At 37.7% G+C, this 17,981-nt stretch overlaps 1 protein-coding gene across 1 annotated transcript in view; it reads right to left on the bottom strand.

The window, feature by feature from the left end:
* Positions 1 to 3,254: 3,254 nt before the first annotated feature.
* LOC150091431 (pre-mRNA-splicing factor SYF2) overlaps positions 3,255 to 17,981 on the bottom strand; it is a 111,071-nt gene continuing 96,344 nt past the window's right edge. Inside the window, exons 5-6 of the mRNA XM_090383884.1 lie at positions 16,729 to 16,827; positions 3,255 to 3,510 (exon numbers count right to left, since the gene is read on the bottom strand). Coding sequence (XP_090240010.1) covers positions 3,345 to 3,510; positions 16,729 to 16,827 — 265 coding nt within the window. The 3' untranslated portion in view covers positions 3,255 to 3,344. The remainder of the gene's footprint in view (positions 3,511 to 16,728; positions 16,828 to 17,981) is intronic.

The raw sequence follows: 17,981 nt of genomic DNA, 5'->3' as shown, positions 1-17,981 counted from the left end.
ACAGAAGAAATTCCAGTACAACCACTTCCAGGTTTCCTTTTGTATAGTTCCTTCTTCTCTAAATCATTTCAATAATCTGGAAATAGTAGCTTCAGAACACTGGCATTGGTCAGCTATTCTAGCATCTTTGGTATCATCAACTAGTAAAGGAAGCCAGTGAAAATGAAATGGGGATATAAAGAAAACAGGACTACTGTCATAGGTCTTCATAAGGCAGGAGATGATGCACCTACAATTTTCAAACTTCTGAAACCACTTGAAATAAGCCGAAGATTTGTCTGTAGGGTAATTGATAGATACAATGAACAACAGAGAATTGATGACAGGCCTTGGTCTGGCCGCCTAAGAACTGTAAGGACCCCTGCAGCTATCAAGGCAAGGGAGAACAGAATTCGTAGGAATCCCCTACAAAAAACAAGAAATCATGTCCAGAGACATGGGAATATCACCAAGATCGATATCACACAATCAAAGGTGATCTATGGATGAGTGCCAAGAACAGGACAGTTCCTAACTCCAGCAATTATTGGCATCGATGAGCACGTGCAAACATTATTATACAAGTAGTACATAGTGTTTAGGGAAGGGATGCCACCAGTGGTTTCCCACATCTGCACCCTAAAGTGCCATTGTGAAGAAATACAGTACTCTGTAAAAGCCAGAAAAAAGTTTTGTGTTCTAGCTAGTGGAACTCCACATTGCACACACACTGCTAGGGGGTTAGCCTGGCTACCTACTATTCTCTGGCTAGTCTCCACCAGGGTCAAGCTTCTTGGATGGAAACCAAGTTAAAAAAAAAGTAGAGTGTGGGGAGTACAGGATATACACAAGGAAAGGGGGATGAAAGGGAGAGTAGTAGTAGTAGTAACAGTGGCATTTGATGCAAGAAAGCAAGTGTATGAGCTTATGCAGCATCAGCCAAAAAAAAAAAAAAAAAAAAAAAAAAAATCACACCATTCCCTCCAAATGCCTGTCCAGTTCCTCCTTAAATTTATTCAACAACAACAGATGGAAGTTTGTTCCGGCAATTAACCACCCGCTGGCTAAAGGCAAATTTCCGCACATCTAATCTACATCTGTCTTTTCTTAATTTGAATTTATGCCCCCTTAGGTTCGTAATCTGAACAAGTGGAAGGATCCCATCAGAATTCAGTGTGCTCAACCCATTCAAGGCCTTATACAGGAGGATGTAGCTGAAAGCATCCCCCTAGTTGACATAGTGTTGTTTGTTCTAGCAGCACCATTTACCTACAACTTCAGTTTTGTTCTCTGTGAAGCATATAGAACTCTGTAAAGGCCAGAATATGTGTTAAGTGAAGTTTGTGCATAGAGTTGTGTTGTTCCTCTGGCATTTTAGCTATGGAGTCTTAGATGGGACCTCACATTGCCCATCACTACAATGTGGAGGTAGGCAGGGCAGTAATAAGGAAGATGTTGTTATTATTTGGTTTTTAGGAGATTAACAACTAAGGCCATATTGCTCTGCAATAATAATGAAGAAAAGTTTGGCAATAGTCATGCCAGAGAGTTGCCTGAGCTTTCCATGATGGGACTGATGAAAAAAAAAAAAAAAAGAAGTTTTTATTGGGAAAGGAGCACATTGGAACAGTCAAAGACTATTTCCAATGTGCTCCTTTCCTAATTAGTTCAGTGCTGGACCCATTGTTGTTTTCTATATTTATTAATGATACTGATGAAGGTATATCAGGCTTAATGTCTTAAGTTTGCAGATGATATATATGTTAGCAGGATGTTTAATGACAGTATGCTGGATTAGTGCAAAAGATCTATAAAAATTAGACAGTTGGGCTGAGAAATAAATGGCAATTGAGGTTTAACATTGAAAAATGCAAAATACTGTAAATGATTAGCAGTAATTCCAGGTTAATGTATCAACTGTGTGGTACTACACTTAGGGTACCGGAAAATGAAAAGGGCCTAGGGATAATTGTTCAGTTAGATATGAAGTTCTCTGAGCAGTGTAAACAGGCTTGCCAGAAGAGCTCATGGTTTTTTGTCAATGATATACAGGAATTTTGCTAGCAGGCATAGGGAGGTGATTATTCCATTGTATAAGGCAGTGATCAGGCTTCATCTTGAGTACTGTACACAGGTATGGAAGCCTCATTTAAGTAGGATGTAGAGCTCCTGGAGCAGGTACAGAGGACAGCGAGATTGGCGAAGGGAACAAAGGGGTGCTCTTACCAAGAAAAGGCTTCAGTTCTGCAGAGTGCTGTGTCTGGAGACTAAGCACCTGCGATTGAAGCGATCAGATTGCACATCTGATTGAAGTGTTTGCTTTGGATGGATTAAGCAAGATCAATGCTGATGGGATTCTTCCCCTTGCTCAGACTACACACATAAAGGGGTATAAATTCAAATTGAGGAAAGATGGTTGCAGAATAGATGTGCGGAAGTTTCCCTTTAACCAATGGGTGGTTGATTGCTGGTTCAAACTTTCAACTGATGTTGTGAAAGTGGATGGAGAGCTTGAATAAATTCAAGGCAGAACTCAATGAACTATTGGATGGAGGGGGTTTTTTTTTTTTTTTTTTTTGGCTGATGCTGTGTAAGCTTGCTTTCTCACCACTTCTAATACTAGTAATTCTATAGATATTTATATTATTAAGTGTTCTTCTTTGGTGTAACCAGGTTCCTAATAGAGGGTAAATAATAAAATTAAACAACTTCCTTTAATAATAAAGTTAAACATCTTACTATGACTTCACATAAGACCAAAGGATAAAAATCAGAATAATAATGTAAAACACACAAAGGGTGCATAATGTATTCTGATATAGCATGGTCACCATAACTGATTTCATATTATGTCTAACTTTTTACTTTATAAATTAAACACCCCCTGAATAAAATGAATAAATAAATAAAATAAAATCCTCTGAAGAAGATCCACGGGGAGGAGTTGAAACATACTAATTCCGATTAAAATTAATATATATTCACTTAAAAACTTATTCTGATTAACACAGTACAGTATTATTACATCAATCACTGAAGGCTGCATGCAGTTCTTGGAAATTTTTAGCAACAGCTATATAGGCCACATTGTCCAATTCCTATAGTGTTTTTGTGTGATGTCCATATAAGTGCATGTTCAAGATTCAATTTGTGTTGTCTGGGCTGAAAAGCCCGGAATAGCTCAATTCTAGAGCTTTCCAAATTAGTATATATATATATATATATATAAGTTTAAGATAAAATATTAACTTGTGAAGGAAATCACTTCATTCTCATTTACTTGAATTGCGTATTTATTCTAAGCATTTTTAATGTAATATAAAATTTCACAGACCATTACAATTTCCATCATAATTAGAATGCAGTTAAACTGCTGTTCCCCTTTCAAGGTTTTGCTTGATTTCTGCTGTATATTTTCCATAGAAGCGTTCCAGCTTTTTATTAAAATTCATATTACGTTCGTTGATGTAATCAATGTCAGCATCATCATTAAATCTTCTTCGGCGGCTATATTTGCCCCTCTTATCAATTCTGGAAAAATAAAAAAGAACAATTAGACAATATGCATAAATTATCCAGCAGTAGAAATTTGAATCATCTGAGCTACTTGGGTTACAAAACTTTTTTTTAATAAAATTATTATTATTTTATGGATTATTTTTTCCAGTCCTGTATAATACTATTTGTGGACTGGCTATGACCCAGTGATTAGCATATATGGCAATGTGAGGATTGCTGGTTTGAGTCCATATTTTGCCACAAAAAAACATAAGCTCTTAAGAATTCAATATGGTGCAGTCATGATGAATTTAAAAACTATTCTGGCTCGGCCACCTAGAGAATAAATGAATATTAAGTTTATTAGCATTAGTTGAGGCATGTGATGCAAGAAGGCAAGCTTATACAGCATCAGCCAAAAAAAAAAAAAAAAAAAAAAGAACCTTCCCATTTTGCCCATCCACTCACTCCAAATGTTTGTCTAGTTCAGCCTTAAATTTATTTAAGCTATCAACTTCCACAACAAGAGATGGAAGTCTGTTCCAGCAATCAAGCAATCAACTACCCACTAGCTTCCACACATCTGTTCTACAACCGTCTTTCCTCAATTTGAATCTATGCCCCCTCAGGTTCTTAGTCTGAGCAAGCGAAAGTATCCAGTCAGCATTGAGCCTGCTCAAATTCAAGGCCTTATACACCTCAATCAGATCACCTCGCAGGTGTCTAGTCTCCAGATGCTGCAACTTACAGAACTTAAGCCTTTCTTCATAAGCACATCCCTTTGTTCCTCTCACCAATCTTGTTACCCTTCTCTGTACTCATTCTATCAACTCGTTCTGCCCTTCTCTGTACTCGTTCTACATCCTAAAATGAGGCCTCCAGACCTGTATACAGTACTCAAGGTGTGGTCTCACCATTGCCTTATACAAAGGGATAATCACCTCCTTGTCTCTGCTAGCAAAATTCCTATATATCATTGACAAAACTCTATGACTTGCTCTGGCAGCCCGTCTGCACTGCTCCGAAAACTTCACATCTGACTGCAATTACCCTCAGGTCTTTTTCATTCTCCACCTCCCTGAGTGTAGTACCACACAGTTGGTACATTTCTCTTGGGTTACTGTTACCCATATGCAGTACTTTACATTTGTCAATGTTAAACCTCAATTGCCACTTCTCAGCCCATCTGCCTAACTTTTCTAGATCCTGTTGCAGTAGCATACTGTCTTTAGTGTCATTAACAACCCTGCCAACCTTTGTATCATCTGCAAACTTCGACATTAAGCCTGATATACCTTCATCGATATCATTGATAAATACACAAAACAGCAACGGGCCCAGCACCGAACCCTGGGAACTCCACTAATAATATTAGTCCACGTAGAGCAGTGTCCATTTATTACCACTCTCTGCCATCTACCACTCAACCATCCCTTTATCCATTGCAGCAACTTGCCCTTAATGCCATACCGCCCTAATTTGTATAGCAGTCTTCCATGTGCAACAGTATCAAAAGCTTTCCTGAAATCCACGTATATGATATCAAAATTACTTTTTGCATCCAGTTCCTTTGTGACCACATTGTAGTATCCAATCAAACTGGTCAGACAAGACTTCCCCCCAACAAACCCATGCTGTGTCTGAACTATTACTGCAATCTTGTCTAGGTGATCCTGTATCACCTCTTTAACCAGCAACTCCATTATTTTCCCCGGAACAGAAGTTAAACTAACAAGTCTATAATTATTTGTGTCACCCTTTGCACCTGCTTTGTTGTTATTTGGTTTTTAGGAGCATTAGCAACTAAGGCCATATTGCTCCGGGGATATGCGGTGGTCATTTCCTGACCTTTCCACATCCTCCGTATTTGGTGGTCACGGGCTTGAACCCCAGTCTAATCAAGAAGCATGCGCTACACACTGCCGCTCCTGCCCACCTGGCTACGGAGGCACCACACCTGCTTTGTGAATTGGGGATACATTTGCACATCTCCAGTCCTTAGGAACTATGTAATCATGAGCAGTCTTTCTGTGCTCCTCAATTACTGTATAATTTTACGTTGCTATAGTTCAATAATGCATTGAGTTTTATATCATTTTAATCAGAATCAAGTCATTTATTCGGATCTCTATCTGGATCGGTAGCGGAAGTCAGAGGTAAATAGAAATTTTTGATTTTGTATTAATCTTTCTATATAGCTATCCAAGTGTGTTATGTGCTGCCTTTTTTTACGCCTCTTGCTAAACTATACTCGCTGTTGCGTGTAAGCTGTTCAACCCTGCATAGTGCCACTTTTCAAAAGTCACAAGAGCTAAGAGGAGCTCACATCTGGTGAGTTTGGGCTTGGCACACCCAGGATCCTTTGCTGGATATCATCATCCTTCTCTTTCTTGGTGATTCCCTTCTACTTTTTTTCTCTCTCTCTCTCTCTCTCTCAGGGTAATCGGGGAATTTTTTTTTTTTTTTTTTTTTTTTTTTTTGGCTGGTGCAGCATAAGCCTTAGGCTTCCTTGCACCATATAGCTTAATAATAATAATGAGCATTTCGCCTTCAAGGTTACTGTTCAGCCCTGACTAACTCTTAGTTCAATTACAAATCTACTTGCTCATTTTGAAGAAAACGGCGGAAAGCTCGTTGAACAATTCCGATGTAAACATGACTAAGCACAGTTATTTGAATCCACCCGAGAATAGGTGCAAGCCTACGGAAGTGAAGAAAACCATTTCCGGCCATAAAAATGTAACGACACTGTGGTAGTCGTGTCACTCAAATTATACCACACAAATGAGCCAGGTGTGTCAGAAGTACAAAAAAGCCTGTGGCAATAAAAAGAAAGATTCTTCCCTCACCACTCCTAAATGATAACACATTTATTACCCACAGCCATATGCGATTGAAATGCCACCAAAAATCTAGTGCATCCGAACTAACAGACAAAGAATTCGCACTGATAAAAAAAATCTTAAGAAGGAAAAATATTTTTCCTTCATATTGTCATCAAAAAATATTTGGTGACAATACAGAAAGAATTCGCACTGATAAAAAAACATCTTAAGAAGGAAAAATATTTTATGCAACTGATACAGGCAGTGCAGGAGGAAATACACCACATCATTTGAGTAAACTGTTGGAAAACTCTATGAAGTCCTCTATGAAATTACAAGCACTCTACAGGAATCATATAGCAGGTATAATGTAGCTGTCATAGCCTCAGTCTAGCCAAGAACATAAACATGGCAACTCAAACTGAAACCCCAGGGTTGGGTTAAGTACCTAATGCTTCTGTCGAGAAAATTTACGATAATCCCAACAGGGCTTCCTGTGTAAATGAAAGTGACCTAGAATCACTCATTAATGAACCAGAATACTGCAAATTCTTCAAGTCATTAGAGAACCGATGCCAGATTGATAAAATGATGATGAACTCGACAGATAAGATACACAACTGCATGAAAAATTGGACTATAACATTGGACAATTCATTGCAACGATGCCAAGTGAATGAAAATTCCGATTCAAAGGGAATTTGTGATAGGCTCTCACATAATAGGAGACCACCCGATCGATTCGGTGCACCTCACAATCAGTCAAAGATGGCCGTTCTTTCAAGGTCCTTTCCATCTACTCCTGTTTCCCGTACCAAGCAGTCTTCTACTTCCGGCAAACTTCCAGATGCTCTTCCAACACGACAACCTTCTACTAACGATTCCTCCCAAACCAAAAGAACCAATAGGGGTGTGGCTCCCTCTGGTCGGCCTCGCCCATACCACACACAATCAACCTATATGCCTCTGAAGGAGCCCCTCACAGGCACCTGGGCTCAAAATGTTGCACTTTCTACCCATCCTAGGTCCTCCCAGCCAGCTGCTCCACAATCTCCAACAAATTAGCCCCCTCCACTCACCAATCAGGAAGGTTTACTACAGACAGCTCCAAATTGTGAGGGGATGAATTTCTCTCCACTGACTGGTGCATGCCATCTCTTCCTTCACCACCTCATAAAGTTGCTCCTGATGATGTCACTTTCTCCTTGATGCCTGCCATTGAAGTTATGTCCACTTCCTGCACTGATAACAGAGTAGAGGCTATAATCGCACATGACAGTTTCATCCATGGGATTAGCCGCTCTACGGAAGTCAAATCTGCCCCTGGATTAGTGCAATGGAAAATTGCAACAAGGCCTTTTTATCCTGATACATCCCCACAGGACATTTGGAATTTGATATTTAGCAAGATGAGTGCACGTCAGTGTCCACCTAATGCGTACAAGAAATCCTTCTTATGCATCTTTCAATGTTACTTGTTCACCCCCTGATTTTGCTGCAATACTTAACCCTCACTTGTGGCTGTTAGGCTCAAGGGTCAGGGAATTTCAGAAAAATTCCCGAATCTGTGCCCAGAAATCGCCACTAGCAACTAAAGGGATTGGAAGACATTGGATCCGACAGGCTCTGCTCAATTTTTAATCAAAACGTCAGGAGTATCTGCAATAAGCTTCAGTCCCTGCAATCACTCTTGTTCCTCGAAGAATTTGGTATTATTTGCCTTACAGAAAGCTGGACATCTTCCAATAAACAACTGGATACCTTATTCAGAATGTCATCTTATCAAGAAGATGAGGAGATGTTATGATTATTTACCATTGCAATTTTTCACTTTCCTGCCCAAGGATCATGCAGAACTGAATGCTTTGAAGCTTTATGTGCCAACGTTACATGCGGAAAGCACCAGATCCAAATTTGCCTAATTTATTTTCCACCTAATCATACACAAGACTCCAGAGATGAATTGCTTTCATGGCTCACAACCCACTTAACCTCTGATGAAACTACCTTTCTTAGAGAGGACTTCAATATGCCTAACCCTAGACACTTGGAAGCCAGACGTGACCTTAACACCTTTATTAAAAATTTATGTCTAGATTTCCTTGAATCACAGCCTACAAGGGGCAACCAGATGTTAGACCTAGTATTTCATCGTACTGCAGATCTGATGAACACAATCCCAACCTTTGCTTTTAATTTGACCACAAACCACTCACTTTTGCTTTTACATTCCTGTTAATGCATCCTGAGGATGATGAAGTCCTAACCAAAGCCATTTTTTCAGTTAATTTCATCAAGCAAGATGTCATTATGAGTTTTCTCACCTCAACCAACTGGGATGCACTTTCCACCCTGCCGATCGATAAAGCCACTAATGGCCTTGCATCCCACCTGAAGCAATGGCTATTCAAGTAGCTTCAAAAACCATCAGAATCTCCAAAATGACAAAACCATGGTTCTCAAGAGACCTGAAGCCTGCCTTCCTAGATAAGCAGGTTGCCTTCAGGAAATAGAAGAGTTCTGGAACCACACACAATTTTATTAACTTTAAAAAAGAAACGTGCATCTCTTCTAAACAAAAACAACATGCCAACAATAGATATATAGCTAGCAAATTAATATGCTTGAAGCGGCCAGTTGCAAAGCACCACAGGTATATTCAGATTGATGAGAGCCTCTTCATCGAATGGGTGGACAATAGTTTTTGTGAGAGTTGCATAAAGGAGGAATCTGATCATCCCTTTACATGATTTCATCCCCTGTCTACACTTAACATCACGAAGGAAAATCTGATGAAAGTTATCAACAAACTACCAAACAAAGCTACCATCGGGCCTGTTGGATTTCCCTTGTTTATCATTAAAATATCCTGTCTTCATTGTGGATGTTCTTTTATGTATCTTCAAGGAAATTATGCAAACATCTGCTGTGCCTGAAATTTGGACACACTATTGCATCAAACCCATTCCAAAGAATTTGAGGCCTAAAACTGCGAAGGATTTTCACCCGATCTCAGTGGGCTCTTCGCTCCTTTTAAGTTTTTGAAAAGATAATCCTAGTGCAACTTATTGAGCACTGTTTTCATCACAGACCTTGCCACCTTCACATTATCCCTGGGAGATCTACTACCACCAATCTCCTTCAAACATTGTTTCACATACAGAAAGCTTTGAATTCTTGAACACAGCTCGACATAATTTATCTTAACGTTACATCTGCATATGATAGGATTTCCATCACATCTTTACTTAACATCATGAAGAACTACTTCAAGATCTCCGATAACCTCTGCTCTGTACTAAAAAAATTTTGCAGGAAAGACTACTCATTGTCAAGCACAATGGTCTCACGATCCTTTACTGTCCTCAGAGAAGTTCCACAGGGTGGCATTTTGTCAGCAATGATGTTTGCAGCAGCTTTGGCACCTCTAATAGCAAATTTCCAAAACATGACATTGTATACGGATGATCTGAAGCTTTTCATTCATTCAGATCAGCCGGCGCAAGCGCTCTCTATCCAAAGAGCTACAACAAAACAAATCTCTGAGATAAGCACCTTAATTGAATACATTGGTGTCGAACTAAATGCTGAAAAATCTGCCCAGATGATGTTTACAAAAAGGAGAAAAATAAATCCAATACACATCTCTATAAATGGACATAAAATTAAAGTTGTCAACTCTCACGAGGACCTAGACTTGCAGCTCTTCACAGTCCTAGGCTTGGTCTGGGATTTGAACCTGTCTTTTCAGGAGCACTTCAAGGAAGCTAGAAACAAATTCTTTGCAACCCTTTGGTCAGCTTGACAGGAACTTGTGGGTTACAGCATTCGCAAGCTGATAACTAAGTTTATCCGACATTGTGTACTACTGGAGGCTCTTTATGCACATCATAAATCTGGTCCTCTGTCCCTCCAACCTACCTGCGGCAGTTCTTGGGGATTGAGTATTGGCTTCTTCGATTCCTCAATAGGACTTTAGGACATCCCCTTACTATCTCTAGGCGTATACTACATTCACAGCATTGAATGACCCCTTGGAAGTAGATCAGCACCACTCGCAACATAATTACCCTCTCTCTCATTTGCAGTAGACTATACACTCCCAGCATAAATCTGGTCCTCTGTCCCTCCAACCTACCTGCGGCAGTTCTTGGGGATTGAGTATTGGCTTCTTCGATTCCTCAATAGGACTTTAGGACATCCCCTTACTATCTCTAGGCGTATACTACATTCACAGCATTGAATGACCCCTTGGAAGTAGATCAGCACCACTCGCAACATAATTACCCTCTCTCTCATTTGCAGTAGACTATACACTCCCAGCATCAATAGCCTCTTCATCCTGCCAAGGAATAACAGATGAACAAGTAACGGGCAAACATCTATGATCCGACCTGCCCTCAACCAAATCAGCTCACTCAGTCATATGTTCCCAGCAAACACGATTGGACTTCTGAACAACTTAAACATAAACCCTGAGGCAATTTGCGTAGACAAGGCCTACAGAACAAAAGTTTTTACTGATATGTTATGGTTGTGTTTACCCTCCTAGCATTTGATTGCTGTCTAGGAGTTAATGCAACTTTTGCTCTACCTGAATTAAATAAAAAATATTATTCATTTACCCTAACAAAGATAAATTTTATATTTTTTGTTTTAGATGCAAGGAGATCATCAGAATGATTCCATTCCTCTTTCATCACCATATTAAAAATGTCAGTCACATAGTCATGCTGTTTACCTTTCGGGTACATGGAGTTTCGGTTGATGACAATTTTTTTTCCACATAGTCAAGGCACACAAAATCAAAAGGGTCATAGCCATACAAAGACATGACACTCCAGCAAGAATTTACTAGTGTGTCACATCTTTGCAAAATTTTTAGTACAAGTAAGCAGGGGAGGGACTAAACTAGACTATCCTCAATTGAGGCTGCTGATATTAGGCAGAAGGAGTAAGGTATGGGTGTCCAAAGTCATGTAGGCAGCCTACAAGTGTTATGCATCCCCAGAGTTTGAAACTAGCATGTCACACAATATACATCGACTTTTGAAAATACAGGAACTCCTCCGACTTGTGTAATACTGTACTTATGAAAATTCAACTTTACGCAAGCTTTTGCCAGCCAGTGCAAACTTAAAAAAATCATAGAAACGTATTTTGCATCCTGTAGGAATAAATGATCGTAATGTGAACCCAATAATACTTTTTTTTTTTTTCTTTTTTTTTTTTTTGTAATTCGTTCCAAGTCCTTGGAAACTGAAAATCGCTATATTACTAAGCTATTTATCTCTCTAAAAGGTCATATTTATAATGGAAATTGCACTACCTTGGGCTTTTCTGGTAGTGCATCTAATTATACACAGTTAGTAAACTCGATCTTATTGCATTTGCGATAATACCGATAACTGCAGTTGTGTGGGTTTTTAAGCTATTATGGTGAAATGTGTTCTCCTTCACTGAAATCTTCAATCATATAAAAAACAAATTTTCAGAAACTTCTCTTCATTCCTATTTACTTATTACAATGATGAAGGGAAAGCAACCAACGAAAAGTGCAAGTGGTGGTAGTGCCGGGAAACAAAACAAAATTGATTTAGTAATAAAATGATTAACAAGTAAGAAGCGGGACAAAGTTTGTCATCTATTGCATGGAATTAGGTCTCGCTGCTTCAACAGTGAATACTATTTTAAGGGACAGTGCGTGAATAAAAGAACATGTAAAGGAACGATCAATGCATTTAAGATCAACAATGATCACAAAACTGTGTTCAGATGCTATATCAAAGATGGAAAAGCCATTAATAATATAAATGGAAAATCAGATTCAAAGCGAGTGCCTCTGAGTCTAATGACCATTCATGCAAAAGCAACAAGTATTTATAAAGATATTAAGGATAAGTACAGCGAACCCCAACCCAAGTTCATGGCAAGCAACGGGTGGTTTAATAGGTTCAAGCATCGTGCTGGTTTTCACAAGGTTAAAGTATGCAGAGAAGTCGCCAGTGCCGATTCTGCAGCTTCAGAGAAATTTTGTGATGTGTTGGAAAAAATTATTGATGAAGGCAACTATTCAACGGAGCAAATTTTTTACGTTGACAAGACTGCTCTGTATTGGAAAAGACTGCTCTGTATTGGAAAAAAAAAAAAAAAATTATTGAACATACATTGCCAAAGAGGAAAATACAATGCTAGGTTTCAAGGTGTCAAAAGATAGGGCCACGCTCTTGCTTGGGGCTAATGCAGTGGGAGATACAGATTAAAATCACTGCTTGTGTACCATTCCCGAAATCCTCGTGCATTTAAGGGCATTAATAAAGCCACCCTACCTGTGGATTTCCGATCGAACCAGAGAGCATGGATAACAATATCTCTCTTTGAGGATTGGTTTAAATGCTGCTTCATTCCCGAGGTTGAAAAATATTGTAGACAACGGCGTTCCTTTCAAGATTTTGCTTCTAGTAGATAATGCTCCTGGACATCCTACACATCTAGATGATTTCAATTTGAACATGAGAGTCATTTCTATCACCAAACACGACTTCACTCATCCATCCTATGGATCAGGATGTTATTTCGAATTTAAAAGCATACTGTTTACACACAAAATTTGCTCAGGCATTGTCTGCAGTAGACGAGAAAAATTTTACGTTAAGAGACTTTTGGAAATCTTACAATATTTACCATACCACCTTAAACATTAATAAGGCCTGGGTGGAAATTATTAAAAGTTGTTTAAATGGCTCATGGAAGAAAATATGCACACGGCACGTAAAAGGCTTCAAAGGATTTGAAAAAGACGAATCATATGAAGAGGTTACAGATAAGATTGTAAAGGTTGCAAAGCTACTTCAGTTGGAGGTTGATGCCAAAGACGTGGAGGAGTTAACAGAGGAAGAAGAGAAGGAAGAAAATGCTGACAAAGCTCAAGATGAACCAAATGAGGATCCAAGTCACTTCATCACCAGAGAGATGGCAATGGCGAGGTTTGAGAAGATGGATCCTGACAGTGAACGATTCTTTTAAGTTAACAGAGGGGTGAATGATATGCTTGCTTGCTACAAAAAAATCTATGATGAAAAGAAAAAAAACCACCGTCCAGTCATCAATTAATATGTTCTTTCCTAAGGGTGAGCGGCCGACCCTTTCTAAATCTCCACAGCCCTCAACCTCCGCAGCGGTATACTTATCAGCTGAAGATGTTGATTCTGGCAACAATGCTTGTTAGGTAAAACTTACTGACATTATGCCTGTCTCCTCTCTTTTTTTGTAATTTTATAATTTTGAAATTTTTTTAAATTGCAGCCTTTTGTAATTTTTCCTACGCATGAGTTAAAAAATTGAATAAATATAATAAATAATTCTATTTACATATTCGTCGAACATTTCTTTTTTGATTTAATCAATTCAGTGAGCACAGTTGCGAGTGCTGCACAAGCATGGGAGAAATTCCGACTTACATGGCGTTCCGTAGAACGCAACTCTTACGTAAGTCAGGGAGTTCCTGTATCTGTTTTTAATGATATTCGATTTTTTTATAACCATAAAATAAGAATAATAATATATACTGATTGGTGGATTTTCATATTTAAATGATAAAAAAAAAAAAAAAAACCTGTAAATAACAAATCTAGATAACAAAAATTAAATTCTATTTCAAAAAATGCCTAATCAGTGGTAAGGAATTCCACTGTTCCTTAAGTGTATAAGCCATGTCCTAAAATCCTGCAGCCTACAACCTGCTTGCAGCAACAAACCATGCAGCCTAAGACCTTCAGCATTTTATCTGTTTTAGCCCCCCCTCACAAAAAAAAAAAAAGGCTGGACACCAATAGAGTATGGTTCCCCCACAAGTTATTCCAGCTTTTTTAGCTCACCACATGTAATTCAGCACATGAACATACACACCTACAGAAACAATATACACATATGGATATGGGTTATGCCCAGGGAAGGTTAAAATAATTACTATTCATATATCCCCATGGAGTGTATTTATGTTCACAATCTTGAAACAAGATGGTCCTATTCACATAAACACTACCATCTAAATTAAGAACTCTTGCATTTTACAAACCATATTTATAGTATGTGCGAGGGATCAAACTATCCTAAACAGTTTTGTTTTTTTTTTATTTCACAGCTATGTAAGCTAAGGTAACAAATATGCAAGAATTAGTCTACTTGCACATAATTTTCGAAATCATACAAAAGTGCATATAGCTTGTTGAAACAACCTTGTTTTTTTTTTGCAGCATGTGATTTCAAGTTTTTGGATTTGTGAATAAGAATGCCAAAAGATAAATGACAGAATACAAAATATAATGTAAAAAAAAAAAAAAAAAAGATTTTATCTGTTGGGGTCCCATCTCATCAGGAACCGCAAGGCACCGGTGCTCAAAACAACCAAAGGACATAACATTTTAATAACCTCAGACCTTTTAAACCCTTGGTCAGGTTTAAAAGGTCTGATCCTTTTCCATTTTTGGAGCCAGACAATACTTGTAAGGCAGGAGTCAAGACAGTTCTACAAGTTTTCAATAAAAATAAAAGAAAACTGCTGCACTGTATTGTGCATAGTGGAAAGCTTGGTCCAAGTAAATCAAGCTGCATATGTAGCAAAAGGCGGAATGACAGCCTTGTAGAGAGTGGTTAATGTTTTTTAACTAAGGCCCCAGTCATGGTAATTCTGGTTATTAATACCAGCAGTTTTTTTCAATTTATCACGTAAAAAAGATAAATGAGGATAGAACATCAGACAGTTATCTATAACCCAAGATATTTGGTTTTAGTGACATAATGAATGGCAGAACCACCAAGTTTAATTAAAGGAGGTTTGTTAGCAAATAAAGAACCTTTAAATAACCATCACGGAAATTTTTAGTTTTTTAGCTTTAGCCCATTCTGATAAGTCCTGTAGGATGTTATTAGCTTGAGGTTCTATTTGGGCCCTGGAGTTAGCATAGCAAAAAATTACAAGCTCATCTACATATGCCACTGATTGATAATCATTGTATTGTTTAAGGGCCACTGGCTTAAAACCAAATTCCAGATTAGTGGACCAAGTATGGAACCTTGGGGACAACCACAATTCATCTGTCTATAAACAGCCTAGAAGTTGGAAGCAACACAAATGTGTCTGTCTGAAAAACAGCTTCTGAAAGTGCTATATATGTCAAGGGGGCAGTTTAGAGCTCTAAAACATTCAAGTGGGCTCTCCCACCAAAGAGAGTCAAAAGCGTCCTTGAAGTCAACAAATATGACTAAGGGGTATTTATGTTGTGTGTAAGCAATGAGTTTCATAAAGTGAACCAAAGTGTCTTCAGTACCAACTCCAGAATGAAAGCCAAATTGATTTTTCAGAGTAGAATTTATTTTCAGTCGACAGACTAATAATAAGGTAAGACCAAAATCTCTATTAAAAAACTTTTCCTAAGTGATTTAGTAGGGAAATAGGTCTAAAAGATCTGGGGTGGGGGGGGGCTGTTAATCGGTTTGCCAGGTTTGAAGAGAATTTTCATAACTGCAGATTTCCAGACTGTAGGGAAAGATCTTAAGTATATGCATTTATTAAATAGTTTAACCAAAAAATATGTGAGAATTTTTGATGCAGTTTAATTATGAATTAAATGTTTATTAATTAAAAGGGTTAAGCAAACTAAAATTCTTATGCGTTTTTACTCTTTCTTAGACAAAATACACAAGGAGGCATGTATTCAATAAACTGGAAAAGGATAGCTGCAAAACAAAGAAATTTTCACATATTTCACATATCAACCAAAGAGTAATCAATTGTTGGAATAAACTACCACCTAATGTTGTGGAGGTGGGCAATTTCAATAAACTTAAGGTTTGGTCAAATTACTGGAGAAATGGACAAACAAGTTATTATTTTTTTTTAATGAGTATTCCTTTGGCCCTTTTAGTACACTGCTTAGTGATGTGCTGTACATATATCATGAGTGATCTTTTCACTTTTCTTGAAAAAATACATTGAAAATAAAACAGATTTTATTATTTTTATACATTTACAAATAGTATTTTTCAACATGTAATATTTTCTTTGTTTCCTTTTAAGGTGTTTCTACAAGAAAACAAAGAAAATAATTCTAATTGCAAAACTGAAAAATAAATCATATAAAAAACAGCAGCTATGTCTATATTAATAAATGTGTTCTCATACTTTTTTTTTTTTTTTTAATCTACTTGTCATGAGCCCCACATTATAAAAGAGAAATCAAATGCAACCAGTTGGTACAGGTTACCAAAGTTATCCCTGGTTTAAAAGAAATTAATGTGTATTCATAGAGATCTGATATTTTTAGAACTTTGTTTACTGCTAATTCAGATTATCCTTCCAGTTATAGCAGATACTAATAATGTAAGCATCCAGTCATATCTAAAACAACATAAAATTTAAACATACTGTTTTTCCAGATCCTGCACCATTCTATCAATTCCTTCTTTGGTATCCTTGTAAAGACCATGGATTATGGTATCTTTAGTTGGATAGAAAGCTTCTCCCCTGTTCAAATAAAGAGATTGAAACAAAAAAAAAAAAAAAAACTATGTAATCAAACAAATCTCATATTAAATTAAGTCGAGCTACTTAGCTATATATATATTTTTTCTTTTTATAATGTGTTGGAAAATAGCATATCAACACAGGTTATAGCAATAAAGAAAAGGAAACACTCCACTTTGAACTGGCTTTATTTTTGTCACACATACTGCCCCCTATCTAGGGAACATAATTTATAAAATATAACACAGAAGTGTAAAACAAACACAGATAGCTGGAAGGTTTCTTGTCCTTGGCTTTAATTAATTTAAAACGAATATCAGACTGGTGGCCCTCAGATGTTGTTGTGCAGCCCCATAAATGTCAACTTTCACAGGTTAACAGTATTAAATCCATAATAAAATAATGATAAGTGGTGATACTTAAAGAAGATATTCTAATACAAAATTTAAATAAAATTCATAAATTACAGAAACCTTCATATATATTGATGGTCATGAGAATATGTATTCCATATACAAGGAGGAATATGTGAAAATATCTAATAAATTTCCCTTATTACTCACACTAGTGTGGCCTACTATCCCCATGAAAACTTCTGAATTTGACACCCTGGTCTAAATGGAGGGGAGTTCTGACTGACTGGGCTGTCTAAATTGATTGGTGACATAACAGGATGGAAGCTATCAGATGGATCTGTTCTTCTGGTTGGAAATTCTGGCACATCTGGGAATGATGTCATTCTTAGAATTCTCAAGATTATTCTGGCGACTGAAGTTGGCTGGCTGTGGAAGATGGTTGGGGGGATGGAAGGAGTGGAGGAGGAAGGCTGGACTTTTGGGAATGAATTGTTAGCAAGGCTGAAGTGTTGCTGCTGATGATGGTAGCTGTGAAGGGGAGGGGAGGGGTTGTTATTGCCTGATAGCCTCTAACTTTAAGAGGCTGGGGGAAAAGACAGTGACCAATACTCTATTTTTTTAATGTCTTATGCAGCAGTTAATGACATAAAATAAAGAACCTCTTCTGTCCAGTAGTGGTTGTTACAACTAAAAGTACAATAGTAGTTTCACATAATACAAGAATAGTCATGCACAGCTTAGAGGGAACACTGATAGTGAGTACTCCTCTTGGTTTGAACATGAAATGCTTTTAAAAAC

The sequence above is a fragment of the Mastigoproctus giganteus genome, chromosome 1 (assembly GCF_048544385.1).
Source record: "Mastigoproctus giganteus isolate SK-2022 chromosome 1, ASM4854438v1, whole genome shotgun sequence".
Classification (NCBI taxonomy): Eukaryota; Metazoa; Arthropoda; class Arachnida; order Uropygi; family Thelyphonidae; genus Mastigoproctus; species Mastigoproctus giganteus.
This window is presented reverse-complemented; position numbering and strand designations above follow the sequence as displayed.